Below are 27836 nucleotides of genomic sequence, written 5' to 3' on the forward strand. Positions count from 1 at the left end.
AGGTAAAAACCTCTGATAATGTGCTCTATGGTGTTGTGAATTGAGATAGGGTGTAGTTGGCAACTGGCCCAGTCCTCCCCAGCCCTATTCTTAGGCAGTGGGCTGGAGGGCCCGCAGGGTCCAGCAACTTCAGCCCCAGTGGGTACTTTGGGCACTGATAACTGGGCAGATTTCTGACTTGCTGCCGCTCTCCTGGAAGCCACAGCCAGCCATGGGACCCAGCATCGTTTGTGTGATATTGAAGTTCATACAGGCAACCACCACCAGTTGAGCACAGCCCAGGATTCTGGGTTTGCTCAGGCAACGTGATTTGTTTTCAAAAGAGCGCTCATTGGAGGAGGATCCTGGAGACCTTTTATGTCAAAAACGAACATTCTAGTTGATTAATAGTAAGAGGGGGTAGAAATGGCTTCCAGTGTTGAGGGGGTAGGGTGAGGCGCTGTGGCATTCGGGGAGGAGCCAGGAGGATGGTGGGGGAACTAAACTAATTTATCAACAAATATAGGAATATTTCAGTATTTTCACAACAAATGGGATTTTTCTGGTACATACTGACTGGCATCTCTACTGATAGAAATTTTCATGAAAATTAAAATAATTATTACATTTAAAGTATCTTAAAAGTGCCAGGCACACAGTTAGTACTCAAGAATATTATTACTAGCTTCTTTCTGAGAACAATATGAGAATTGTGTCCTTGTGTTAATTAAATTGCCTCAGTGGGGAAAGCAAGACAAAAATTAGACTAATTAGTGGGACCGTTATGCTTCTTTATATCTTATTACATTCAAAACACCATTATTCCTCCAGGCTCTTTGTTTAAGCTTTAGCTTGAATTGATTTGACATTATGAAGAGAAACAGAGGTGGCGTTTTAGAACTGATAATGCTAATGTTTGTCAGAGGTAGTTTTGTCACTCTGGATTTCATGTGTTGATATAACATTTGTTTTTCCTAACACGGATCTATTTCCTGTATACCTGTATACTTAAAACAGTGCCTTCCAGATAGTAGACATCTAGTTAAGTATTTGCTGAATGACTGGATATATATTAGAGGGCCTTTCAAAGGGAAAATATGGGTTGTGGCCTGATGATGGACATGTTAATATAGGCTCAAGGGTGTTTTCTCAGAAAAGGACAGGAGGAAAAAAGAAGTATTTTAGGTGTATTGGTATAAGAGGGATGAGTTGTGTGTAAGTTTATCGATACCATTGGGCCTGAAGACAACTTTCTCTCCTATGATATATCCTAACAGCAGTGGTAATGGGTCTCCTTGACTCCCTGCCCGAGGAGTGACTGTCTATTTGGGAGGAAAGGGCTCTCATTGTTTCCTAGGGCCCAAGATAAGAATAGACCTTGAAAGCTGATCTTGTTTAGAGAACCCAAGGACAGTTGAAACACAATGTCATTGCAAAAAACGTCACAATGGGCCCACATCTCTTGCTGTCTTCGTCCTCTTTCTCCTTCATCTTTTCTTTGCCTTCACTTTTGCGAGTGAAAGATTCTCATCCTCTGTGTCCTGAATGAGGAGATCTGTTTTTTTTTTTTTTTTTTTTTTTTCCTGAGAATTTAATTTCTTAAAGTTCTTCCTAGCGTGGATGTTTAATACAGTGCCTGCCTGGCATATATAAAGCATTCAGTACATATTTGTTTTTAAAAATAGATGGGGTTTCATCTTCCCTTCACCTTTCACTTCTCTGATGGCATTTCAGTCACCTCCCACATCTGCACAGCATTTTACTAGGAAGAAAATGGAGGAAGAGCTTCACAATGTGGCCACGAGGAAGACGTGGAGGGAGGACACGATTCATGATTTCTACAAATACGGAAGATCTCGGGGCATGGGGGTAGCTTCGGGTTTTCCAAGTGGATTGATATTTATTGTCAAACAAGTCATACATACACGTGTTTGGTATTGTGCTAATACGGGCTTAGGTTATAGTTTAAGGAAATCTATTTGCTTAAACATTTAAAAAACTAATAATGGGCTTTGCAAATTTAAACGTACTCTTTTACTTTTGTTTTCCCACAGAACTTTGTGCGTCATCACTGGGTGCACAGGCGTCGGCAGGAGGGAAAATGTAAGCAGTGTGGTAAGGTAAGGGGCCCGGCACCCCATGGCCACCGTAGGAGTCTCCCCAGGCCTTTACAAACGCCCCAGGTAGATACATCCTGTCACCCGAATCCAGTGCTCAGTACATGTCTTCATTTCTGAAAGGCTTTATATCTCCAGGTCCCTTTCCTTAGGAGGGGTTTTAGTCGTTGTGGAACTCACTGCAAGAGTCAGGGGTCTTAATACCGGTAGTAGCACTTTTTACGACAGATGGATACACTTTTACAGTGAATTTCCTTGTCGATGGCTAAAAAAAAAAAAATAACACTTCCTATTTTGTGACAACCCCCTTCTGAGGACTGCTGGTCCATCACACTCCTTGCTCAGCAGCAGAACATCAGTGGGTTGTTGAGCAGCACTATTTTTGTTGACACATTATTGTGTTGAACAGAACTCAACACAGGAGGGACGACACAGAGGCAAGAAATGTATTCCGGTTCCTGGAAAGAGATGGCTTCCTCATCTGTGGCTATTTATGTCTACTCTGTCTCTTGGTGTGACCTGTGAAAGGCCTCTTGGGGTGCAGGGCCGCTGGGAAAAGGAAGGTGGGGGTGGGTCCTAAGACCACATGCTGTGAAACTCCCTCGATGCCACATGTTAGTGACCCCAGAAGATTTGGGTTATGGCTCTTTTCATTGTACAGAGATCTACTTTAGGAATAAAAGGACCCTCTGGGAAGGTTAAACTGGTGGTGAATCACACTACAAAGATTTTTTTTAGATGTTTCTCTATTTGTTTTGAGACGGAGTGAGAATGTGAGTGGTGGGGAGGGGAAGAGGGAGAGAGAGAGAATCCCAAGAAAGCTCCACACTGTCAGCAGAGAACCATCACGGGGCTAGAACTCAAGAATCATGAGATCATAACCTGAGCCAAAATCAAAAGTTGGACACTTAACAGACTGAGCCACCCAGGCGCCCCACAGATTAATCAATAGTAAGCTGAACTCAGTAAAGGGAAGTTCTGCTTTGGTAAAGTAAGATAATTGGGGGGAATATTTTACTCATCAATTAATTCCTAATTTGTTTATTCATATGACTTTTTTGGATCACATGCTGGGATGAACTGACCAGTATAGCACTTTTCACCATAGAGAGATACAAGGAAATCTTGGCTATCTGAGGTAGGGATATTGACGGTGAGTGAGGCCTGGAAAAAGATTAATTTTGCTGTTTTGCCTGTAGCCTCAGTTACCAAGTTTTTCTTTGGAAGGCTACATACCTTTGCTTCCAGGGTATGGCCTTCCATTGTAATTGGATTATCTCCTCAGTTCACAGTGACTTGTAGCTGGTTCCTTTCTAGCCTGTAAAGAGGCGAGATGAAATAGGTTGAAAAGGGAAGGAGGTGAAAGGAAGAGGAGGAGGAGGAAGTAAAACGATTCTTATTCTTAGCCATTTTAAGTGGTTGGGAAGAAGCAGGTTAGTCCTCTGTTCTTTCATGACCTTCCTTCATTGGCTCCATCTACCCTACGCTTTCTGATGGTGTCTTGGGGCTTGTGGACTTTCTCTTGCTTAGTGGATTGTAGACTGTCTACAACTTTCCCATGAGAGAGAGAGAGAGAGAGAGAGAGAGAGAGAGAGAGAGAGAGGGATGTGCAAGAAACTGGTAGACAGGCACAGCCAACTTTGAGTTAGAGATGTGAAAGGTAGGAAGGATCTGGACGATCAAGCTTTTTGCCTTGCAAGCATATCTTCACTGGACATTCTAGTAGCTGGTACTATCGCAATAACTTTCAGGCCATAGTAGAGTTGGAAGAATTACATTAAAAGAAAATCAGTAAACGTTGTATTTTGTGACAGGTATTCCCTAGTGTCACATTATGCTCCATTTTCTGGTCTTATGTTCTGTTGGCATGATCAACCAAATGGGGACTGGACTCCCCGTACCCTGAATTGCTGTGGCCATGTCTCCTTCTCCGCTTCCGTTCTCAGGCGGCAGTCTTGGAGTGCTCGAAGCTCTCTGCACATGATAGCTATTAGCTGAGAAGTCAGTGATCCCAACTCTTCACATAATGTTCCCATAATAATGAACTACTATATCCAGTCCCTGTGTATAATCCAGCTACTCACAAATTCTCAGAGACTCAAGCACTGATGGGATGGGACGGGATGGTCTTTGACCTGTGTGTCTCTTGCTGGACAGTAAATAATCCTTTGGATACTGGCTTGTAGTCAGGTTTAGAGGAAAGTTAGTGGCTGTATTTCCATTTACAGATTAGGTGACTAGAAATCAATTTCAAACTCTGGTGCTATGCCTAATTTTCATCAGTAGGGATGTACAGTCTTAAATATCCAGGGATTCTAAACCAACACACACATCCCCAATACACACATGTCCCTTATACATTATTCATAATTTATCCATTGGGATGGGGTGAAAGATAATCACTTCAATTAGCAAAACTTTTTGTTTCATCTGGTAGTTTGTAAAAGTTTGGGGTTGTTAGGGAGTGTTTATAGTTAAAGAGTGTTTGTGGTTTTAGTTTCTAGTTTAAAAAATCAGAATAAAGTAAATATTTGGGCTGCCTTTCTCTTGAGCCTTGTATATGTGTTTGGCTGAGCGTGTGTGGCACTTAATGGATATCAGATGAGAGAGCTCATGGTTCAGTTGCTCCGTGCTTTAACATTTGCTGACTGGCCCCATGTTTATGAACATTATATCATTTCACATTGTTTTCATTCATAGTCTCGTATTACATAAGAGTTAGGGTTCAGTCAGAAAAGAGATGGCACTGAACCTTAAATCATGTAATTTGATGAGTATTTAACAGAGAGAATATTTAAAAAGTGTGAGCAGAGTATAGAGAAACCACAAGGAATAGTGAAGAACTCAGCAGGGAGCCATGGTCACGTCACATCTGAAGAGGTGAGGAGATGGAGAGAACCCGTTCACACGAGCTGTAACCTTTAGTCACAAGACTTAGCCAGCTCAGGTGACCTACCAGCTGGGGGGAATAAATACCCCAACTCCACTCACCTTCAATATATCTCCAATGGCCAAATCCAATAGAAACCAGTAGAAACTGTTGAAGCAATCCATAAAAATGAACTCTTTACAATGAGACATGGGATAAAGAAAGATATTGGGTCTGGAGAGGCAGTGGGATTGATCTAGCACATACTGTTTAATGTAAAACTATATTCATTCAATGATGAAAAGAAAGATGCATACTTACTCTGCAAACCTATCTCTTACTGACCTTTACCGCATCTATACATTTTATTCAATCAAAGTTCGCTTAGTACTTGAAAAAATTGACAGGCAAAGAAAAAAATATACTCATGATTTTGGCTAATTGGACCTTTTGTTTTTGAAGGAACCAAGCATCCAAACTGAGCAGTGTGGTAATTGTGAAAATCTGCTTGTAAATCATAATTTGAGACCTTATCTTTTGTTTCTTCATTTAGAAACATATAAAAGTTATAAAAATAAATGAGCTAACTTTTTGAAACTCAGAATTCTCAACTTTCAAACATCAAATATTGAAAGCAATTGTTAATACAACGATATCTACTTAAATTTTGGTCTGCGTTTTTGGTACCTTCCAGTTTGCTAACCAACATGTCACATCATTACAGATTATTTGTCTGTAAATCATATATACTATTATCTTTAAGTAAATTAAAGAGTATAACATTAATTAAATGGGAAAATGTCAAAACTACTTTCTTTTTTAATGTTTTTATTTATTTTTGAGACAGAGAAAGACAGAGCATGAGCAAGGGAGGGGCAGAGAGAGAGGGAGACCCAGAATCCGAAGCAGGCTCCAGGCTCTGAGCTATCAGCACAGAGCCCGACACGGGGCTCGAACTCATGGACTGTGAGATCATGACCTGAGCTGACGTCAGGCACCCAACTGACTGAGCCACCCAGGTGCCCCAAAAACTACTCTTTAATGAATATTGTTAAAAATGAATTTAAAATGAACTTATGGTACGATATTTGAGACATATACAACTAAAGGAAGTATATTTAATAGATTTTTTTTTTATTGCAAAAAGGAGAAAATGGTTAAAACCATCCGATGGGGGTATGGTTGAGATATTATATGAATAGTGAAAGGCATTAGAGAAAAATAATGGAGATAAAATCAAAATAATGGAGAAAACTGACTTGGGATTATGGGAGATGTTCCCTTACCACCTTAAAGCACCATTCTCCACTCATCTGAAAATGTGTGTGCCCTGGGGTCAGCTATCAAGAGACACTGCAAGGTTAGGAACAAGGAATGGAAGTTCAAGAGTAAGGATATAAGCACTGGTTAGGCAGTTTGTGTTTGCTATAACAGTGGAATCTTCTGCCCTTAGCTTCAGGAGGATCAATGAGGAGGTGTAGAGTGGGTAATACAACCAGGGCAAAGAAATCAAGCCTCTCCATGGAGCCCCTGACAATGGAGTTGCTGGAAGCCTGGCTTTTCTTTTTGTCCTTGGCTGAGTATCAAGAAAAGAGACAAGGGCAGTCAGCATTCTGCTCTCTTCTTCTATGTGTTTGACTGTTTTTAGTTTCTCATATAAGTGGTATCATATAGTATTTGTCTTTCTGTGTCTGGCTTATTTCACTGAGCATTAATGTCCTCCAGATTCATCCAGGAAGGGAAATGGGGAAGTATTAGTCAAAAGGAACAAAGTTCTAGTTATGCAGGATGAAATGAATCCTTGAGATCTGTACCACAGAGTCCCTGTCGGGAACAGCACAGTATTGTAGACTTAAAATTTTGCTAAAGGGTTAGATATTATGTTAAGGTTCTTATCACAAAATAATACCTACTAATGAGGGCAGGAGGAAACTTTTGAAGGTGATGCATATGTTTATGGCATAGATTGTGGTGATGGTTTCATAAGTGTATACTTATCTCCAAACTCATCAAGTTCTACACATTAAATACGTACAGCTTTTTGTATGCCAATCATACCTCAATAAAGTGGTTTAAAAAAAAAAAGAAAGGGGACATGGGGGTGAGGGCTCAGAAGTAGTGCACTGCAGGCCCCAGTGGTTAAGTCACTCAGCGTCTCATCTGTAGGGCCACTTTGCTACTGCCACTGTTCCCTAGTCTTTGGCATGGTCAGTGTCCTGGTAGTCGTAGCTAATGCAGTGCTTGGTCAGTCTGGTCCTTGTTGCTCTTTCTTCAGAAATGCCTTCACTATGAAGGCCCTAGGGTTGTGCAGAGGGAGGAGTTGAACTGCAGAAAGGATGCCCCAGTGGGTAATCTGGGCGCCAGCTATATTCTTCTTGCCTGTATTGTTAAATGACAACTGTACCTCCACTTAACGATCGGGATCAATTACTCCTGCCAAAATTGTGACTCCTTCCTGTGCCTGCTACTCTCTTGACACAAAGATCTCAGCGTCAGTAGCTGCAGTGGTAGTTTAAGGTTTAAGGGCCTCCTATTATGTCCTGTGGTGGGGATGTTCCCCACATGGGATTCAGACCCTCAGAGCCCAGAGTTCTGGGGATGGGAAACATAAATTCCCCAAGCAGGCCAATGGGATGATGGTAGGCATGGCTGCTCCTAGTCTTACTCCTTGGGTTCTGCGTCCGTATATTTTACCCTGGAAACAAAAACACCACGAAATGATCCTGGATTTAGTGAGTACAATGAGACTGGAGGATGGTGCTCATAGGGTGTCCTCTGAAAGCTAGTGTCTGTTAACACCTTCAAAAGCCATTCCATCTCTCTTTTAGGCCTGCAGCTTCTGGATGCTGTGGGATGTGATGGCACCAGTGTATTTCATGGCTGTATGCTCACTCCTGCACCTCCACTGTTGGAAAATAGTTTCTCCAGTCTGACACAATGTTATGCAGGATCCAGTGTTGGTGGGTCACACACTCTGTCAGCCTTTATATGGTGGTGTCAGCTGAAGCCCAGTCAACAGCTGCTTGATGGCAAATTGATCCCACTGAATCCTTTCCACTGTGGAAGGGGCAGCAACTTATCTTGACTAGAATCAACATATGTTCTGGGTATGGGCTTACCTTTCCCTTCTTCTGGGCTGACTGAAGCCCATCCCCTTTGAGGGATGGTGCCACATTGGATGCTCAGCCTTGGAATCTTTTGCTGGAAGGTTAGACATTCAGCAGGGGCAGTAGCCAGCTCAGTTTTAGAATCCTTTAATGTTGGATCCAAACAACATTCATCACTGGTATCATGGTGGTACATGGACAGAAGTCCATGGATGGCTCATGACAGTGTGCAGTCTGAGTTACTATGTCTGAGTTTTTAGTTCTTACAAACTGAGTGCTCTCTGGTGGGCATTAATATGTAATATAGGGATCCTCACTCCTTATACTTACTTTCATATGTGCATCCATATGCCTCTTCCCCACGCCTCCCTGTTTGCTTCCAAGTCTTTGATCAACTAGCCAAGCCATTCATTCACCATTGCCTGTAAGTCATTATGTATTCCTATATCAGGCTACCTATCTTTTCACACAAAGTGGGTCACCAGATGCTCTACCTGAAGTAATGTTGATTGGGAGGATTTCTTCCTATTTACATTTCTCTGGGCCATTCCGGAGTGGGCTGAGTAGGCTTTAGGGAAGCAGTAGTACATGTTTGCCCTGGACTCATATGCCAAGTTGACCCATCTGCAAACCAATTTCAGCTTTTTCCTGTCTCTTTCAGATGATCATTAGGGACTTCCTTATTTTCATAGGTGTGAGTCAGATGAGAGGCTTGGCGGTGGGGGTGGGGGTGCCCGGATGGCTCGGATGAGCGTTGTACTCTTGGTTTTGGCTTAGGTCATGATCTCATGGTTCATGAGTTTGAGACCTGCTTTGGGCACTGCGCTGGCAGCCCGGGGCCTACTTGGGATCCTCTCTCTCCCTGTCTCCCTGCCCCTCCCCTTCTCACTCACTCTCTCTCTCTCAAAATAAATAAATAAACTTAAAAAAAAAGAGACCTGGTACGATGTATAAGAGATGGTGTAGAGAGTCTGAGTTACCCACCCATATGTTGTACTTGTGCTCTTTCAAACCGCTCATGCTGGATCCCAGATGGTCCCAGTTAAATGTGATGATGGATGGCAGCTGGGTCCACCCAACCTTATGGCTTAGTGATCCGACAGGGCCAGGGTCGCGACCTCCTGGTGATTTGTAGTCAGGAATTCTTCCAGCACAGCATAGGAGTAGAAGAGCGGTTTTTTGAGAGATACACGGTTCTCTTCTGCACAACCTTGTTTCATAATCCAATCTGTGTTGCAATTCTCTCGGTGGTGTTTGCCATAAACTCCAGAGGGTATCTCCTCTCCTGCCTAATATCTCTAGTAGCATGGGGTCTTCTTGGTTGTATGGCCCAACTGACAGGACCTACTTTCTTTGCAGACTGCACCTGGTCCAGAGTTGTTTTCTGCTCTAGGCTCCATTCTAAGCTAGAAGCATTTAGTGTCATCCAGTAAATGGATCAGGACAGTATTCCTCAGTGTAGAGTATGCTGCCTCCAGAACCCAAAGAGGCCTACTGAGTGCTGTGGTTCACTGCTAGTAGTCAAACTTGTGAAATGCAATCGTCTTTCCTTTAAATTGGATAGGATATTCTAGCATGCTCTTAACCACTAACCCTAGATGCTTCACTGATGTGTGGGATCTCTGATTTCTCATAGTGGTTATCTCCCCACCTTCTGTCTTATTTTAAAAAATTTAATGTTTATTTATTTTTGAGACACACACACACACACACGCACACACACACACACACACACACACACACACACACACACACAGTGTGAGCAGGGGAAGGGCAGAAAGGCAGAGAGGGAGACACAGAATCGAAAGCAGGTTCCAGGCTCCAAGATGTCAGCACAGAGAACCTGACATGGGGCTCAACCTCATGAACCATGAGATCATGACCTGAGCTGAAGTCGGATGCTTAACCGACTAAGTCACCCAGGAGCCCCACCTACTGTACCCTCTGGTGTACTTGCCATTTCTTGCTCATCCATTTTGACATAATGTGATCGATATCAAGTCGTGTTCTTCAGAATGTTCAAATGGTTCAGGTCCCTTTGTACTACATTTGGATAGGATTCAGAGGGTTAAAAGCCCTGTTAACTCTACCAAGTGAATGTAAACAATTTTTGATTCCCTTTCCAGAAGGTATGGAAAAGAATTCATTTGTCACATTAGTGACTGCGTGTCATACACTCAAGGCCAGAAGATGCCCAATTTGGTACAGTAGCTGCATTTAGATACACTGGGTTGAATTTCCGGTAGTCCAGCATTATTGTCCAATGTGATGTCTGGTTTTGTAGGAGCTCCACACGTGAACTAAATGGAGATATTTTGGGGAACACCACCACTGCTTCTTGTAGTCTTTTAGGGTGGCATGTAAAGAGATAATAACTTTAAAAAATGTAAATACAATACCATTATTATAACTTAAAAAAATTAATCATTTAATATCACCTAATACCTATTACTTTTGAGAATGTGGCATTGGTTTTGATTTAGATATGACTGAGAGGATGGTGTGGGGTTTCATGTGGGTTTCCCCTCTGTGCTAGCTCTTACACAGCAGACTAGGAAGCCAATAAATGGAGTTCCTCCAAATATACAAGATATGTTCACTCCAATTACACAATTAGGGACCAGGGAAATTAACTCTGGTGGCTTTGTGGACCAGTAGACTCTCTGTGAGCCAGTCTTGGTCCAGGACTTCATTTTTTTTTTTTAATTGGCCTTGTACATCCATACTCTAACAGGGCACCAAGATGTTGCTTCATACCCAGGTCGTTGGGTACACATACCAACTTGGACTCTAGTCCAGTAGTCTTTAGAATATTTGGACAGTTCTGCCCATTGTACATCTTCCCAAATAAATATCTATAGATCCTTTTAGTTAGAGGCTGGGGAAATGTTGCCATAGACCATTGCTAGGATGTTGCAGGATTTTTCTCCTGCGGACTTGCTCTCTCTAATCAGTGAGTTTTCCCTTTGAAAACTGGTGTGAGTCCAGAAATGAGGCAAAAGATTATGACTCATTATGGGAGCATTTGTCCTCCCATCTCTTGATCCTCCATTCTTGATTTCTTTGGATTGTATTGGTTGAGTCATACCCATTTTATCTGATAATCCATCTTGTCTCTAGAGAGGTCATGCTATATTAACCATTTGATAGCTCTCTGTAGGTCAAGCCCCTTGGCTGCAACTTCAGTGTTGGAGTAATTGTACCCACATTGCTTCAGTGGTTAAGTGCTGCCACATGGTCTCTCTCATCTTGAGATTCCGTAATTCCAGTTGCTGTCAGAGTACTCATTCTGTTAGCCATTTCCTACCCTTAGACGTAACCTCCAGAGAAGAGCTGCTCACCAATGATGGTGTCCTTCTTGCCAGTTTTTCATTGCTTTTTTGAGAGGAGTATCCTTTGCATCCTCTCGCAGAACAGAGTCAACTAATGGATTTTCTAGCTGTACCTAATATAGCAACTCTATTGTGCCTACTTCTGTGAGATTTTCATCACTTCCTCTGTCACAGTGATTCTGGCATTTCCATTTCACTTAACACGAATCTTTCTTTATTCAAGTTTTCAGAATGCTGTCAAGTGTTAGTAGCATGATCTTCTGAGGTTCCTGATAATGTGTTAAATACTCTATTGTAGAGGAACACTCCCACATTGAGAGATTCCTTTATCCAGCTTGAAGTCCTACCCCTTTTATTCTGAACCTTCAGAATGCAGTCCCATACACATGTTCCCATTCCAGCTGGTACATACTGGTGAGGTCCTGCAGCTAGACCTTTTGAGATGAAATCTGTTCTTCCGTTGTGCCTATACACCTCCCTGGCTGGGCATGCTGGTGTGAAAAATAATTAGGCCATTTGTAGTACTACCAGGAAGAGTAATGTAACACTCTATGGTGTTTGAAAACTTAATCACAACAACAACAAAAACAATATCAGTCCATGTTAAGTGGAGTAGAAATGCCAGAATTGCTGTAATAGAAGAAAAAACAATCAAAATCTTACAGAAATAGTTGATATATGAGGCATAGCTGGAAAATCCATCAACTGACTGTTAAACCCTTAAAATGAAGTCAAGACTCTTTCTAGACAGCAGAATCCTTTCTTTCTCTAAGCATACAGCATATGGTAATAGTACTTTGACATACATTCATGAAACCGGGGTGGGGGAGGGCACAATTTGAGTAATTTTGGCAACTTTTATAAGTCTCTTTCTCAACTGTCTGAGAGCCATTATAGCAAAATAGCCCAAGTTTACACAAAAACAAAGCGTAGTTAGTTCTGCCGGCAGAAGACCATTTTCCTCTTTTAGTTAAGGGTAAAAGTATAACCACTTATTTCCTGGAATGTCATACTGTCAGCAGGATTGTAGATTATATGGCTTCTCTGAAAAGCTGCAGTGATTTGTATTGGTAACTGTAGTAACATCAGTCCCATCTTTAGGAAAAGTTGTTTTCAAATAAAACAACCTGTGTGGTGAATATTATCAGTGTTATAATTTTATTGGTAAGTGTATCAATTATGGGACAATCAGATGAAATTAATTTTCATGGATGATAATTACCATGATTAGCTGCTTGTGTCATTAGGAAAGTACTTTCATGTAAGGAACTTGCCTCATATTCTAGGACTAACATAAAAACAATGGTTAACATCTTATATGCAGTTTTGGACATACTGAGTATAACACTAAGTACTTGTATAAAGTATTTTTGTCCTAGAATCAGGATAGTCATAAAAATATGAACTATAAATATCACAGTTAAAAATAGTTACCATGTAAATCAATTCCCATTCTTGTAGAATTATTCTAATTATTCCTTAATTACAATATTCTGAGGTAAGCGGTCTGCTTCCATAAAGTCATCTGTCTCTGAAATGACTAAGTTCTGGAAATCAAGTCTTAAGCTCTTCGGACAGTCTGACAAGTTCATAGTAACTGTTAACTTAGCTAAGAAGACTGCCCCAAATTTTGCTTCCTGCCTGCACAGGATATTTAATTTATGATCTGTAGTTTATTTGTTTTAGTGTTTATTTATTTAATTTGAGAGAGAGAGAGAAAGAGAGCACACATGTGCACGAGCAGCAGAGGGACAGAGAGGGGTGGTAGAGAGAACCCAAGCAAGCTTGGCACTCAGTGCAGAGCCCAACACAGGGTTTGATCTCATGACTGAGAGATCATGACCTGAGGTGAAATCAAGAGTCAAACGCTTAGTCGACTGAACCACCCAGGCACCCCTGATTTGTAGTTTATAGCAGGGGCCTTCAGTTAAATTGATGGAAAAAGCTGAAACTATGAGAATAATGAGACTGACTCTGATTCATGTGTTGTAATTCTAGCAATAGTAGAATGGAAGGACACAGAATGTTTTATTGAAAAATAATACAGTGTCAATCTGTGTATAAGTCAGCGATTACCCTGGAGTGAGAGCATATTATGGACAGTAAGGTCATTGATAAATTTTCAGAACCTTTAAATAATGCTGTTATAATAAGCCCGATAGACAAGAATTTAAGATTCTTCAAAGATAATTATAATAAAGTCACTGTAGATTCTTAATTTGCAGTACTGTCAGAAGTTATAAAGACATCGCTTGCTTTAACTCCATTTATAAAGACTTCACTTATTATAATTCAATTTAGATGACCACATGGGTTTACATTATGAAAATATTGAATATTCATAAAAATTTTAGCTTAAGACTAGTAAAATCGGCATGGGAGATTTAGGAAGTTCAGGTAGATTAGATTTTCTATGAGTAAATAAACTGTTGTTGCATAAGCTAGAATATTAGCATTGCCCTTTATTCTATATTTTTTTGTTTTCTTATTAGAGTACAGTTGACACAGGGTTATATTAGTTTCACGTATAACATAGTGATTGGACAAGTCTATCTGCTGTGCTCATCACAAGTGTGGCTACCATCTGTTACCATACAACACTATTACAAACCATTGCCTATATTACCTATGCTGTACCTTTTATTCCTGTGACTAACTTATTTCCTAACTAGGAGCCTGTACCTTCACTCCCCTTGACCTATTTTGCACATCCACCCACACCTCTGTCCTTTTGCAACCACCACTTCTCTGTTTACGGGTCTGTTTCTGTTTTTCATTTGTTCATTTGTTTTGTTTTTTAGATTCCTCATGTAAGTGAAATTCTCTGTTTGACGTAGTTTGCTTAGCATAATACCCTGTAGTCTATCCATGTTATCTCAATGGCAACTTCTCATTCTTTTTTATGGCTGAGTAATATTCCATAGTACACGTGCACACATGTTCTCTATCCATTCATCCATCGATGGACACCTAGGTTACTTCCATATCTTGGCTATTATAAAGCTGCACTAACCATAAGGGTGCGTATATCAATGCTACCAAATTCTCACTGAGAAGAGCAAGGAAAAAGGCACATTGTAGAAGTAGCCTAACATCTGCTGATTCACATTGTCAGGCAAGGGTACACACATCAGTGAAAGACTGGAATGAATAGTTCCTTGAGGGGGAAAATGTCAACAACATCTGTGCACTAGGAAAGGGATTGGTTTATGGTGGTTTTGTTAATTGAAAATTAAAGGTTGTTGTATGTAAGTGATGAATCACAGGAATCTACCCCCGAAACCAAGAGCACACTGTATACACTATATGTTAGCTAACTTGACAATAAATTATATTTAAAAGAAAAAAGGTTGCACTCTGGAGAGGGCAGTATTACTCTGTGAGTCTGTAGATAGTTGGTTAAAACAAGTGTCATTTTTTATTAGTCAGAAAGAAGTTTTTAGATCAGTCAGATTAGGTTGCTGTGGGTCCGTGCTGGGGTCAGTCTGAGGTCAAAGAAGTACCATTTTTTTAGTGGCTAAAAAGATGTTTTCAGTTAGGTTGGTGTGGGTCTACTCCGGAGTCACTCAACGGTCTTAGTTATTTATCAGCTTCAGCTGGTGGTGCTCAACTGTCACAGTTGTTTGTGAACCTAAGCTGGTTAAAAGCAGTTGCACTGAACCCACACCACCAGTTTGAGATCTTGAGCGAGGTACTGCCCTGATCAGAAATGTTCCCTTTTTTATTGTATTAAATCGCCATGGTATTCATATCTCGTTGGATAAGTTTACAACTTACAATTTTACAACAGTTTTATTTTATTTTATTTTTCTAGAAATAATAAACTTGCATCTAACTTCTGAACGTTTTAGATGTTAAATCTAGAAAGTGTAAAAGTATATCTATTTTTCAAAAATTCTAGAAAGTACTTGAGCAAACATGCTTCAAGTTCTGTTTTGAGATAAATATTGACTTACTCTTATCATTCCCTTGGGTTTGCCTTTTGCAATACTTTGTGAATCTTGGACATGGGAGCGATACAGGGAGGTTTGGTTTGTTTTTGTTGTTTAAAAGTTTGGAGGCAAGGGAAGTATCAACAATTCTGTTGGATAAAATGAAGTCAAACAGGGACTCAGATGGTGGTCGGGAGTTTCCCTTACCCAAACCTCGGTTAAATACATAAACAGTAAAATAATTTCAGTTCATTTCAAATAAAGCCCTTTTTTTCCCCTGGTTTAAGCCAAGGCTGTGGAACTGACTGCCATTGGGTATATCCCCTAGCTCGCAGAAGAAAAAGAGATAGCAAAGTTTTAGCTGCTCAGAATAAATGTTGTTTAAATTGTATTCCAAAGGTTTAATTCCATTAAAAAAATCAACCAAAAAGAGGTTCATGGCATTTACAATTCTGAAGCCCGTTAGATCTAAAGCATCTGGCCCTCCCATCCCCATTTTCCTTTGTGATAGTGATGAACAAAATAGTCCTTAAAAATCCTAGTCAGTTGAAATTCAGTAGGGGCATTTGTCAGTACCATAATATTAGATTTGGGCCAGCATTTTAAAATGGGTAATTAGGAATCTGGCTCTTTTTGCTGTGCTGAGATCCTGGCCAAAACCTCCCCGTCACAGGTGGTCTGTGGGAACTTGGTGCATGAAGGCTCTGATGTGGTTCTATTTATGTCTGTATGTTAGACAATAACCCTGAAGCTGAAGCTGCTGTGACTGTGTCAGACTAGCATTCAAAACAAAGAACAGACCTCGTTTCCAAGGGACCCACTACAATTCTATATGAGCAGAGTGCCCAGAGCCCTAGTTGTTTGTTTCTGGTATCGTCCTGGCTGTTGGGACTACAGTGGATTGTGTCTGTTTCTCTCTGAAGCCAGAAGGCCAATATGCAGTAGAGGGCTGGGCTAATACGCATGCTCTGTACCATCAAATAGAGTATTACTAGTCCTTTTAGTCACTGGGGGACTTCATCAGCAAGGTGGTGGGAGAGGTTCCTGTTGATGGATCTTCGCAATGAAAATATTCTTTCATTTATACTTACTGTGTTATAAAGATCTTTCAGGTAAATTGCCTTATTTGATAAATAAAACTATTTTGTGGTATAGGAGAAGTTTGTATTTTTATTCTCATTTTCAGGTGAAGGGAGAAACTGGAAGTGTTAAGTGATTTGCCTGAGATCACCAGGCCAATAATTAGAAGAGCCAAGAACTATTCTTAGCTTTGCCGACTCTCCATAAGCTTCTATTTGATATACCATCATCTGTTGTATGAATTGATAGAATGGTGGCTGGGTAATAGTGTTTAAGACTCTGTCCACTTATACATTTGGCACAGAACAGTCCGACTTCTAGTTGGGGCTACTGCTCTTATGTCACCAGTTCTACCATACTGGTTTTCAGCCATGCAACATGTCGATGTCACAGATTTAAGAAATGAAAATTAGAATCCCAGTATGCTTCCCATGCCTATAGGAGTTGAGGAAGATTATGTAAGGGGCATATTTTCAGGTGGTTTGGGTTAGGTTTTTAAGGTCTGGATAGCATAAAATTCATAATTGGATCATGATGTGGTAGCAGTGACTTTCTTCTCCATTAGAAAATATACCCTGCCTATGATTTTCAAAGAACTATGCTGGATTGTAGAGATCTGTCAAGAAATATTATAAGCGCTTCTCTCAAAGAGCTCATAATTCTATTGGAGAGATAATTCATGTGCATATAAAATAACCAGCAACTTAGGGCACTTCATCAATGCCAGGTGAGGGCCAGGTGGAAAGGCTTATAATCCAGGAGGAGCCATCACAGTGAATTCAGGTGATCTTAGAAGACTTGGAATTTTGTAGTGCAAGTAAAGTTTAGATGCTGTATGTGAAATATTGGTAGGCATTCTAGATGGTGGCTTGAAGAAAACAGAGGAAAAAATGGGCAAAAACATGGAAATGAACAAAGCATGTTGAAAATATAATGAAATCCATCCTACTAAACACAGGAATTTATAATAGGCATGGGAGATTGGTGTCGAAAAATTGGGAAGATTATGGGTGGCTCTAGATGCCAGTGTGAATAGTTGGTCCTATAATTTTGAGGAAAGAAGTCACTATTTGAGTATTTTGAGACAGCCACTGATATGTAAGAAGCAGTATTTTCCCTGGAGGCCATGCCCAGGATAGGGTGAAGAATATAGGGGAAAACAGACCATCCCAGGAGAAACAAATTAGAAAATGGAGCAGACATCCAGATGTGGAGTGACCAATCTGTGGAGCCTGATGGCTGCTGGACACGGGGTGCAGGATAGAAGGGCCTAGCTGCATGGCCAAGACTGGCCTCAGGAGCTCCTGCACAGGCACTGCACCAGCATCAGTAGCCTTGCTCTTGGCTGCTAGCTTCCTTCCTCCCGCAGTCACAGGTTGTTTCACTGGCTCTAAAGAGAAGTTTTATTCATCTCTCTTTGGCCCAGTCCATCAAGAGTGCCTTGAGAGATGATGAGGAACTTGGCAGACACCTCCCATGTGAATTCATTCCTTCAGATTTGGTGCCATCATATATCACATTGACTCCTATTGAATGGAATTCTATCCCACTGAGTTGAAAAGACCTGCATACCTAACCCTTTGGCCCCCGGACTTGCTGTCCTCTCTGTAAGCTGTTTCTGTCTGGCCGTTCTAAGTCTCCGTGCTGGGGGCTGTGTGGGTTGTTGGTGGCCACACAGCACTGAACACCACACCTGTCCTCATAATTCAGTCCACGTGTGTTTTACAAACAGTGTGTCATTTCCTGGGGGAAAATGATAGTATCATTGGCAGAAAGAGGCATTATTTGGGGAGAGGTGAGTGTGTTATGGTCCGTAAGACCACCTGTGTCGAAGATTCATTAGGATTACTCCTAGGACTCAGTATGTATTACAGCTCTGATTTATCACAATGAAAGGATCCAAAGCAAAATCAGCAAAAGAAAAGGCACATGGGGCAAAACCTGGAGGAAACTGGGTGCAAGCTTCTGAAAGTCCTCTCCTAACAGAGTCACACAGGGTGTGCTTAATTCCTCCCATATGAGTTGTGACCACACTTGTGAAATGTTGTCCTCCAGTCTCATTAGAGGCACAGTGCACAGAGTTTTTACTGGGGGCTGGTTACATAAGCACCTTCTGCGTGGCACATATCCACATCCCAGAGTCTCAAAAGGAAAGCAGGTGTTTAGCATAAACCACATCATTTGTACCAACATTTTAGGTGCAGGGACCCACTCTTAACTGTTGGGGGAATGGGGAACCCCTCTGGAAGTCCAAGTTTCTAGATGCCAGCCAAGGGCCAGGCTTGCAAGCAGCTGTGTAAGGAGAGTGGTCACCCCCCCTGCTGTGTTCACTTCTCTGCACTTGGAATGATTGTTATCACTTAAGTTGCTGAGAAAGGGATATTGAAGGAGAGATTTTTCAAAATCCAGGAAAGTCTGATGTTAAGTCATGTTTCTGGAAGTGAGATTTGAGTTTGGGGCAAAAGAAGGGGATTAAAGGAGGAATCACAGAGTACAGAGGACTGAAAGCGGTCCTGGTCTTATATCGTGTGCAGGGGACCAGAGAAGCAGGTGGAGAATGTGACTGTGTTTTAGGAGCCCAAGAAGAGGGAGAGGCTCAAAATGGAGAAAACGCTCCATGGTATTTAAAATGCCACAGATTGGTAGGAATTCTGGGGACTGCACAAAATGCCATTGAGAATTCTTTTAGTAATGTGTAAATTGATTTTTTTTCTTAAGATTATCTGTGCACATTAAAGCAAGACTTTTCAGCCAATGTCTTAATAGCTTCCCTGCCTATCACATCTTTGTGTTTTCTTTTGATCACTTTACAAAATCCCTTTTACAATTTTTTTTTTGTCATTGCTTTGCATTACTTTATTCGAGTATAGATGTCACAGGAAGATAGAAATGGAAGAGCTTTGGGAAGGCTAAACGAAATTCTTTGAGCATTACTGCGTACTTACTTCTCTCTGATAATTCTTTAAGGATAGCAACAGCCAAAAAGCGCCTCTTCCATTCTTGATTGAAAAGTAATTGTTTGTTCATTTAAAAGGATTGTGTTTGCCATTCCATTAATCTCTTTCCTGCTTGCTGGTGAAGAATAAACATTGAAAGCTGCTTGTTTGGAGCCCCAAGGGGGATGGTGAAAGTGTTTGAAAATCCTCCTACACCCTCGGACTCTTCCACACCCCTGCTTCTAGGTCCTAACTCTGATACTTAATTTCTCTCTCTGTGCATTCTCAGATGTTAAGGTTGCACAGCAGCTCTGAGATGGATGCCCATCATTGAAAAGAACTATGTGGCCCAATAGTGGCTTTTCTTTTGCTTGTAATAAAACCCTGTCCAAACCACATTTATTTGGGGGAAAAGAAACAACTCTTTGTGGCTGGCTTGAGTACTTAGTGGCACAGCAAATATTGGTGCCTCCTCTCACACTCCAGATGATTCAGGGGTAGGAAACTCTTACATGGCAGAGGGTGGGACGTAAGTGCTGAATGTGGCATTGGCAGTCCCAGTCACCTTGAGTGGTGGGGACACATCTGGCCTTCCTCACTTCATTGGACTTCAGGAGGGCAAATGCGTGCCATGATTGAAGTGGTTTTAAATTCTCTATCTCTTGTCCTAACCTCCCAGGGCTTCCAGCAAAAGTTCTCCTTCCACAGTAAAGAGATTGTGGCTATCAGCTGTTCCTGGTGCAAACAGGCGGTAAGTTTGGGAACCAAATGAAACAAAGTGGGCTCTTGTTTTATCAAAATGAACCTATGTCATTACTTGAGTTGCTGTCTGTAAACGGAAGGTCATCCTAATTTATGTATTATTTCCCTCACATAGGATCCTTGAAGGATTAGATTAAACCATAGGACTAATGCCTCTATGAAATGGGAGAAACTAGAGATTCAAGTAACCCTTTAATTTATACACACTGAAGCCTAGGATCAGAGCCTGGGAAATCCTCCCCTGTTCCTACCCTGGGTCTAGACTCGAGGACTTCTCACCCCCTAGCATGTATTTCTTCCATTGCACTAGATTGTTGACAACTCCTCTACGGTTGGAAGTTGCACCATTGGATAATCCTTCTAACACCGGAATCAAGCCATCTTGGTTCTTCTGTTTTTGATGTGGGTGTCTTTTTTATGGGGCTGTACTGGGGTAAGGAGTGGTCTTGTACCCTTCTTTAGGCTTGGATATTGTTATAGCTCTTTATAGCTGTTCCTTACATTTGAACATATATATGTTCGTTAGGATCCAGTGATGTTTTCCCTATTTTCCTCTTTTGTCTATCCTTTTGACATTTTTTTTTAATACCCCTTTTCAACCAGAGGGTTCATTTTCTTATTTGCCTACATACCTGTTCTTTTTTTAACCAGACAATGCTAACTTGTGGATTGGCCAGCTGTGGCCCATAGGCTAAATCTGACTGCTGCCTGTTTTTATAAATAACATTTTACTGGAACACAGCCATGCCCATCCATTGATGTATTGTCCATGGCTACTTTCATGCTATAATAGCAAAGTTGATAGTTGCCACAGAGACAGTATGGCCCCATAAAGCTCAACTATTTACTATCCGGGCCTTTTATAGAAAAAGTTTCCAGACCCCTGCTCTAATCTCTCAGTTCACCTACTTTGTTGAATGACTGTGTAATTGGGGCAGAGTCTGTTCATTGCACAGACAACCTGAAAAGACAGGGCTGCAGTATTTCAGCTAAGGGTTTGCAGGAAGACTTTGGCCCCCTACACACATGAGATTTAACAAGCCAACCTAGCCCACAGGGCCAGAGCAGATGAATTTAGGTGAAACACATAAAAGTGACATGTTTGTAGGTCAGCTGCTTTTGAACTTTGGGAATTTTATAAAGTTTGACCCAGTCTCTGTAGCATAATTTCCCTGGGCCCCCACGTATCAGGAGAACCTATTGTCAGTAGATAGGGTTGCACTAGTCTGGAAAGCTCAGTGCTTGCTGTGTCCCTATCCTGCCACATTTTCTAGGCATTTCCATCTCCTTTCAGTTAATTTTTACACAAATAATCTTTGTTCAAGAATCTGCTCACAAATATAAGGTCATCCTAGTTCTTGAATGAAACTATCCTATTCCATCAAGGCACTATCTCCACCTAGAGACAAAGAAGCTGATTCAGGTTTCAGGTGTCCCTAACAGTATATGTGCTGCTGATTTCCCTGATCTGTTGAGACGCCACCTGTGGGAGAGTATTGGCAGCGTGGGCTCCTATAGGCTGCATCTGTTCCGATGCTGGAACTTCCAGGCTGTGGTGAGATGGTTTATCCAGAGTCCATTAATTTGGGAACTCAATTCCACTTCACCTGGAGCACGTGTTGTCTTTACATTAATTCATAGTCCAATTGAATCCCATTGTAGGTGATTTTGCAAGAACTAGAAATATAAAAATTTAAGACAAATTACATTGGTGATACATTTTAGCCCTACAGGTAATTCCTTCTAGGATATCTAATGTCAAATAAGTGCCCTCTGTAGGCACTTCCGGCAGCAGGAAAAAACAAACAAACAAACAAACTGGATTTGAGAGCTGGGCTTTTGGGTTTAGGCTCTGACTCCACCTTGTAAAAGTTATGCACTTTTGGCTCTCTGTCTAGATTGGAGACGACACAAGTACAAATTAGGAGTTGAAACAGGCTGTCTTGGAGATCCTGGCCATTTTAGAAATGCAATGAAAATGGGCATTTACGGGTTTATCTGAATTGCTGAAAGAAAATCAGTTTTTAAAGAAGGTATTCAAATAATATTTCTCTAGTGTATCATAATTTGGAGATCACAAATAACTGATGGTAGGGGAAATTAATAATTTATTTTGTGTTTATACTTAATTAGTAATTTTCTACTGGACCACATCAGACCTTGACAATAGGCAGAAATGAAGGCAGATTCTCTCTATGACAGGATTGGGGTGGCCGTATTTGCCAGTTTTCCAGAGACCAACCTAATTTATGTCTTTTGTTGCAACGTAATTATTATTAGTGCTCCCTTCCATTCTTAAAATTGTTCCAGTTATGATGACAAATTACGGTTCCATTAAGTATAATGCGGTAGAAACTGATGTTAAGGTTTTTAAAAAATCCCTGATTAAAACTTTAAGGCCCATAATTATTGTAGCATGTGGATTTTGTTTATTAGGAAAATATTATTACCACACATCACTATCACTTTACACACAAAAGAGGATTGAATATGTGATTGGCCTATGGTCACTTAGTCTGTTGGTACAGAGTTTAACCACTAATCCTGAAGTATTGCTACGATCATCAGTCTACATTTACTTCCTTCCTATCAAAAACAGGCAGCATTTTAGATTTGCCAAGTGTAATAGGTTCGTTGTATTTTTCGGCAGCCCCAAACAAACCCAGCAGAGGCAATCTCTTTGTTTCCGCTTGAGTTAAGAACTCTCTAGAAGAGACCTCTTGCTTCTTTCCTGGGTGTCCTAAACTGGAGGGACTACCCCGGGTGGATTTACATCTATGATTAGCAAAAAGAGAGGAACTGCTCTTCTGCTTGCCTTCATTTCCTCCTCAACATTGTTTCCCGTCTAGTCTGTGACCAGCACAAGTCAAGTGCAACAAAATTATATGCAAGGCTAGGATTAATAGAAGCATTCGCGACCTCGTTATGTAAATATCCTATTAAAAGCTTATAAAGTTTTAGCTGGCCTTGACCTACAAGATTGATTTCTTTATCTGTTTGTAAAGTGGAACGAATTCAAAATCTGCTCACTTCCAGGGCTGTTTGGGTAGTGATAAGGAGCATGTGTCCTCGGTGTCTGTGCCTGCGGGCGAGCGTGCACGTGCACATGTACTTACTCCTTGTGCCCATGTATGATTCCTGGATTTGTTTACTGGCTATTTTTCTCCTCAGTTTCACAATAAGGTGACCTGCTTCATGCTGCATCACATTGAAGAACCCTGCTCCCTGGGGGCTCATGCTGCTGTCATTGTCCCGCCCACCTGGATCATTAAGGTGAAGAAACCTCAGGTAACTTCTGGGACCCTGGTGCTGCTGGGCCTGTGCAGAGAAGAAGGAACTGCTGCTTCTTGCTTTTCTTGCCCTGACTTTTTTGGGGGTTCCTAAAATCTCTGCTCACTCATCCCCACAGCCCCATGCTCAGCTTCCCGGGTACATTCCATTAGCCCATCACTTTACTGCAGTTGGGCTCTCTCATGGAACCAGCCTCCCTTTCCCAAAGAAATCAAAGTTCCACAGCAGGAATGTTTCCTTCCCATTCATGTGCTAATGATATTCTCTTTGGGTGTTCTCCTGAATTCATTAAATACAAGTGGTGGGTGCAGCTAATTTCTTACACAACTCTCTTCTCTTCCAGCCTGGGCATCCCCAGGGAGTGAATGTGAGGGCAAACTGTGCAGGCTTCCGTGTTTGGTTGAGATTACCACCACTTCCAACCTGACCGGCAGACTGTGGGTCATGACCTTCCTAAATACACAAGGCCTGCTCAGAGAGCAACACTCTTTTCTTAAGGCAAAGTAGAATTTATCCTCTTAATACCTAATCTCATTCTGTATTCAATTCTTGTTGTACATTCTGTCCTAGAGTGTCTCTGCAATATTCTGGGAAACCTTAGTGGTTTCTCAACAAGGTCGTAATCTTTGACAGCAAAATTTCTACCTTTGTACTAGACACCTTAGACCATTAGCTCCAAGGTATGGGTTGGCAGACTTTTAATGTGATGGGGGAAAGGTGGTACCTCCCCTGGGGATGCAGCTACTTTAGGATGTCCTACTGAGTATAATATCTTTATAACCTGTGGCAGTCCTACTTTATATGGTCTTCAGAATCATCATGCATTTTATTCTCATTGACTCAGTTTTATTTTAAAAACTGGTGGATCATGGACACTTTTGCTTTGTGTGTTTTTATTTAAGTTCAGCTTCTGTTGATGAGTAACACTTAGTAATAATCTTTCCATGTTACAATCCGTGAAAGCCCTTGGGAAATCTTTTCCAGAGGCAAGTGCAGGATCTGTACATTAAAAAATGGGAGCCTTAGCTTTCTCATCTTACATTTTAGAGCCAAATGCTAAGAGCTGTTAAAGGAGGTGCCCAAGGTGATAGCAAGTATAGTACTGTGTTTGAAATTCAAGTGTACCGATGTTCAATTTAGTGTTAACTTAAAAAATCTAACCTTTTTACTTCTTTACTACCCTTTGGTTCCCCAACCCCTGAAATTCAGTAGTGTCTCCAAGAACTTTATATTAAATTTTCAGTTCAACCAATATGTTTTCACTGAAAATCTTAATGGTTTCGGGAAAGCTATTAGGCATTGTGATGTAATATGTGGTGATCCTTGCTCTGAAGAACTATGTAGTTCTCTTAAGGAAAGATCAGGGCAAGAGCCTCATGAAGGAGGTGGGTTTTATTCTACCTCTTTAAAGATGGGTGGGATTTAGATCGATGGAAAAGAGAGGAAAGAGCAGGCAGGAGAATGATACCAGCAAGGGTGCTGTATCCAAAATTATACTCGTGAGGCTGTGAGACTAGTTTGCACTACATCGGGGTGGTGTATTTCTGTAGTGTTGCTTTCAAAGGAACAGAATATGAGATTGTTCACTCTTAGCTCTAAGACTCATCAGTGAGTTCTGGAGCTATCCTTTTAAGCCATCTATTAAAAAGTTGTCCATGAGCCTTTCATCTGTTTGATCCGTTAAGGATGATTACCTAACTTACTATTATTTTATTAGAGGTTACCAAGAGGTGGTTTTTCTAATTTGTACTTTTTTATTTTTCTGCTGGTAATAAGGGAACTAAAAAATAAAGCTAATACATGACAAATGCTTGAGTATTTACCTTTATTTGTAAATTTTCAGAATAATTGCTTGGTACCTTAGCAACTTTATTAGTTGGCTAACGATGGTGGTGGTGGTGGTGGTTTGTGGAGAGTATCTTTATGAATTATTAACTTACCTCATGTTTTATATATGTATATATAAATATATATATTTTTATATATATATATATAAAACATATGTTTCAGTCCATTGGCATCATTTTTTTTATATTCATATTGTTTTATCTTTTACCAGTTAGAACCCCTTCCAGATGGCTTTTATCTCCATTTTTCATAAGCCATGATGTTTTTGATACCTTCCTTTGTTTCATGAATCACACCATGTTCCAGGATCATCTTAAGCATTTCCTGTTCATACCTGCAAGCAGCCATTTCTCTAAGGAATCTTGGTTACTTTTAATGGAGGATGGTAGATACGGTTCACAGTCTGTTTTCATCACACATGTTTTTATTGTCCTTTTATGATTCAGAACAGTGTAATAATGAGAACAAGGATAGCTAACACTTATGAATGCTTTTATATGTATCAGGAACTATTTCAAGTACTTTACTTTCAGTATCTCGTTTCACCATCATAGAACCCTGTGAGGCAGGTATCCTAATCCCATGTTGTAGCTGAGAAGTGAGGAATTGAAGGCAAATAAATTATCCAGGGCCATAAAGTTATTAACTAGTTTGAGGTAATATTTGAACCCAGGAATTCTGAGACTGGAAACCAAGCTCATTTGCTGCCTCACAGTCTTACTATAACAATCCTTGCTAAGTCACCTATCTTTAAAAATTTTGGTATCCCTCGTCCTATGGACCTCAAAAAAGAAGTAATCAATTAACTAAATTCTCTTTGAAATCCGGTGTATGATGAGCTTGGGGGGCAATACAGTAGTGCTTAAGAGCTCTAGCTTATGAGTCAGATCGCCTAGATTCATATGCTTGCTCAGCTATTTAATAACTTACACAATCTCAAAGAATTAAAACTCCTCAACTTTTCATCTTCAAAATGTAAATAATACTAGTACTGAATTCATAGGGTTTTCATGAGGTCTAATGAGCTAAAAAGTAAAAAAAAAATAAAGCATGTAGAACAGCACCTAGCTCACTGTAAGTCTCAGTAAATGTTAACTCTTGTTATTTTCCTTGTTGAGTATAGGATATCAAATAAAGTTCTACATCAACAGAGGTGAACCTTGAACAGTCACACGGGGGTCAGGACAGAAGTTATTGTTCCCTGACCCGTCCGTATTACAATGAGAGGAAACGGCAAAAGGATTCTCATGGGGAGAGAGGCAGCATAGGGGCCACAGCCTGTTGTCTGGTACCCTGTTGTCTGTGCTCTCGAGTGGCCCTTGAAATGCCACTGTAACTGTTGTATTATATACTGTAGTGGGATTGTGTGTTCACTAGCATGATTCTTATCCCATGGGAGAGAGTCAAGAGCTATTCATTTACTGAACTGGAGAACTGAAGCAGACCGGGTGAGCATCTACAACAAGAAAGTGAAAGGAGGAAGAGAATCCTTCAAAACAGGGAGAGAACACAGAGCTTCATTATTAAAAACAGAAAGAAAAAGAGGGCAGTCATCAATGTGAAATTCTGAAGACGTTAAAAAATCATGGATTGAGAAAAGTCTTTGTGTTTGGGACTAGATCATTGATGACCATGAAACTATAGTTTGAGGAATGCGGGTGGCAAGCTGTTAGCGATGGTGTGGAAGCAGGCAGTTTAAAGAATTCATTGGGGACTTTGAGAAACAATTTAAAAAAGAGTTTGGAAATTAGATGGAGGACAGCAGACAAAATGTTTTTCCTACTTGTAGAATTCATGTATATTTTTTTCTGTATATTTCTATATTGGAAGATACTGCTTAAAAACAAGAAGATACTCTGAACTGAACGAAGTAGATATTTAAGTACATTCACGGATGCCACTATGTGCAGTGGGAGGCCCAGAGATGAATCAGATATTCACCTGATGTCCACAAAGAGTGGACATAGAAGAGTGAACTAAATCATTAGGCAGAGAATTTGTGGATTCTGGAAGAGGAATTCAGCCACGTGTAAATCCTTAATGAAAAGAGTGGTCTCACATAACGGGAAGGTTTGCCTTTGTCATCGGTGTGCATCTTTTAGGAGGGATCTGCACAGAGTGGTGGCAAGAAGAGATCCCACAGGTTGGTGGAACTAGCCATGGTCTGTGAGAGGCCACACGGGGAGTGGAAGTGTGACCTGAGATGTAGGAACGAGGCGGAAACATGAAGCAGACTTGAGCAATTTGGGTTCTGGGGATCATTGTAGGTTAAACAGAACATGTTGTTTGTGCTTGGTTTTGAAGGACGTGAGGGACCTCACTGGGAAGAGGGATGAGGAAGGACAGTACAGGTTTATAGAACATACTGAGAACAACAGTTAAGGTGGATCCCCAAATAAAGCCAGCTTTATTTGTGATGTTTATGTCTAAACAAATGACTGTAGAGAGGAAGAAACCAACTTTGAGTGTATAAAGGTCAGGAAAAGCAGGCTGCAAAGAGGTGGATTTAAACCATGTATTTTCCTGATCTGTTAAAAGATGGCTGCTTCTGAGTAGATCGTCACTCTGTGACCAGCTGTGTGG

General features: G+C 40.9%; 1 protein-coding gene across 8 annotated transcripts in view; it reads left to right on the plus strand.

Annotated features, from left to right (window-relative positions):
• The window catches only part of DGKI (diacylglycerol kinase iota), a 441829-nt gene that overhangs the window by 194784 nt on the left and 219209 nt on the right, over positions 1-27836 (plus strand). For 7 of the 8 annotated variants that reach the window (XM_086689190.1, XM_086689223.1, XM_086689216.1 and 4 more), the window contains 3 exons: positions 2034-2099; positions 20032-20103; positions 23286-23402. In XM_086689190.1, the coding sequence (XP_086545316.1) occupies positions 2034-2099; positions 20032-20103; positions 23286-23402 (255 nt within the window). The remainder of the gene's footprint in view (positions 1-2033; positions 2100-20031; positions 20104-23285; positions 23403-27836) is intronic. The other variant, XM_086689207.1, reaches the window with a different exon arrangement.

The sequence above is a fragment of the Puma concolor genome, chromosome A2, assembly GCF_028749965.1.
Source record: "Puma concolor isolate L17-30 chromosome A2, mPumCon1.1.hap2, whole genome shotgun sequence".
Classification (NCBI taxonomy): Eukaryota; Metazoa; Chordata; class Mammalia; order Carnivora; family Felidae; genus Puma; species Puma concolor.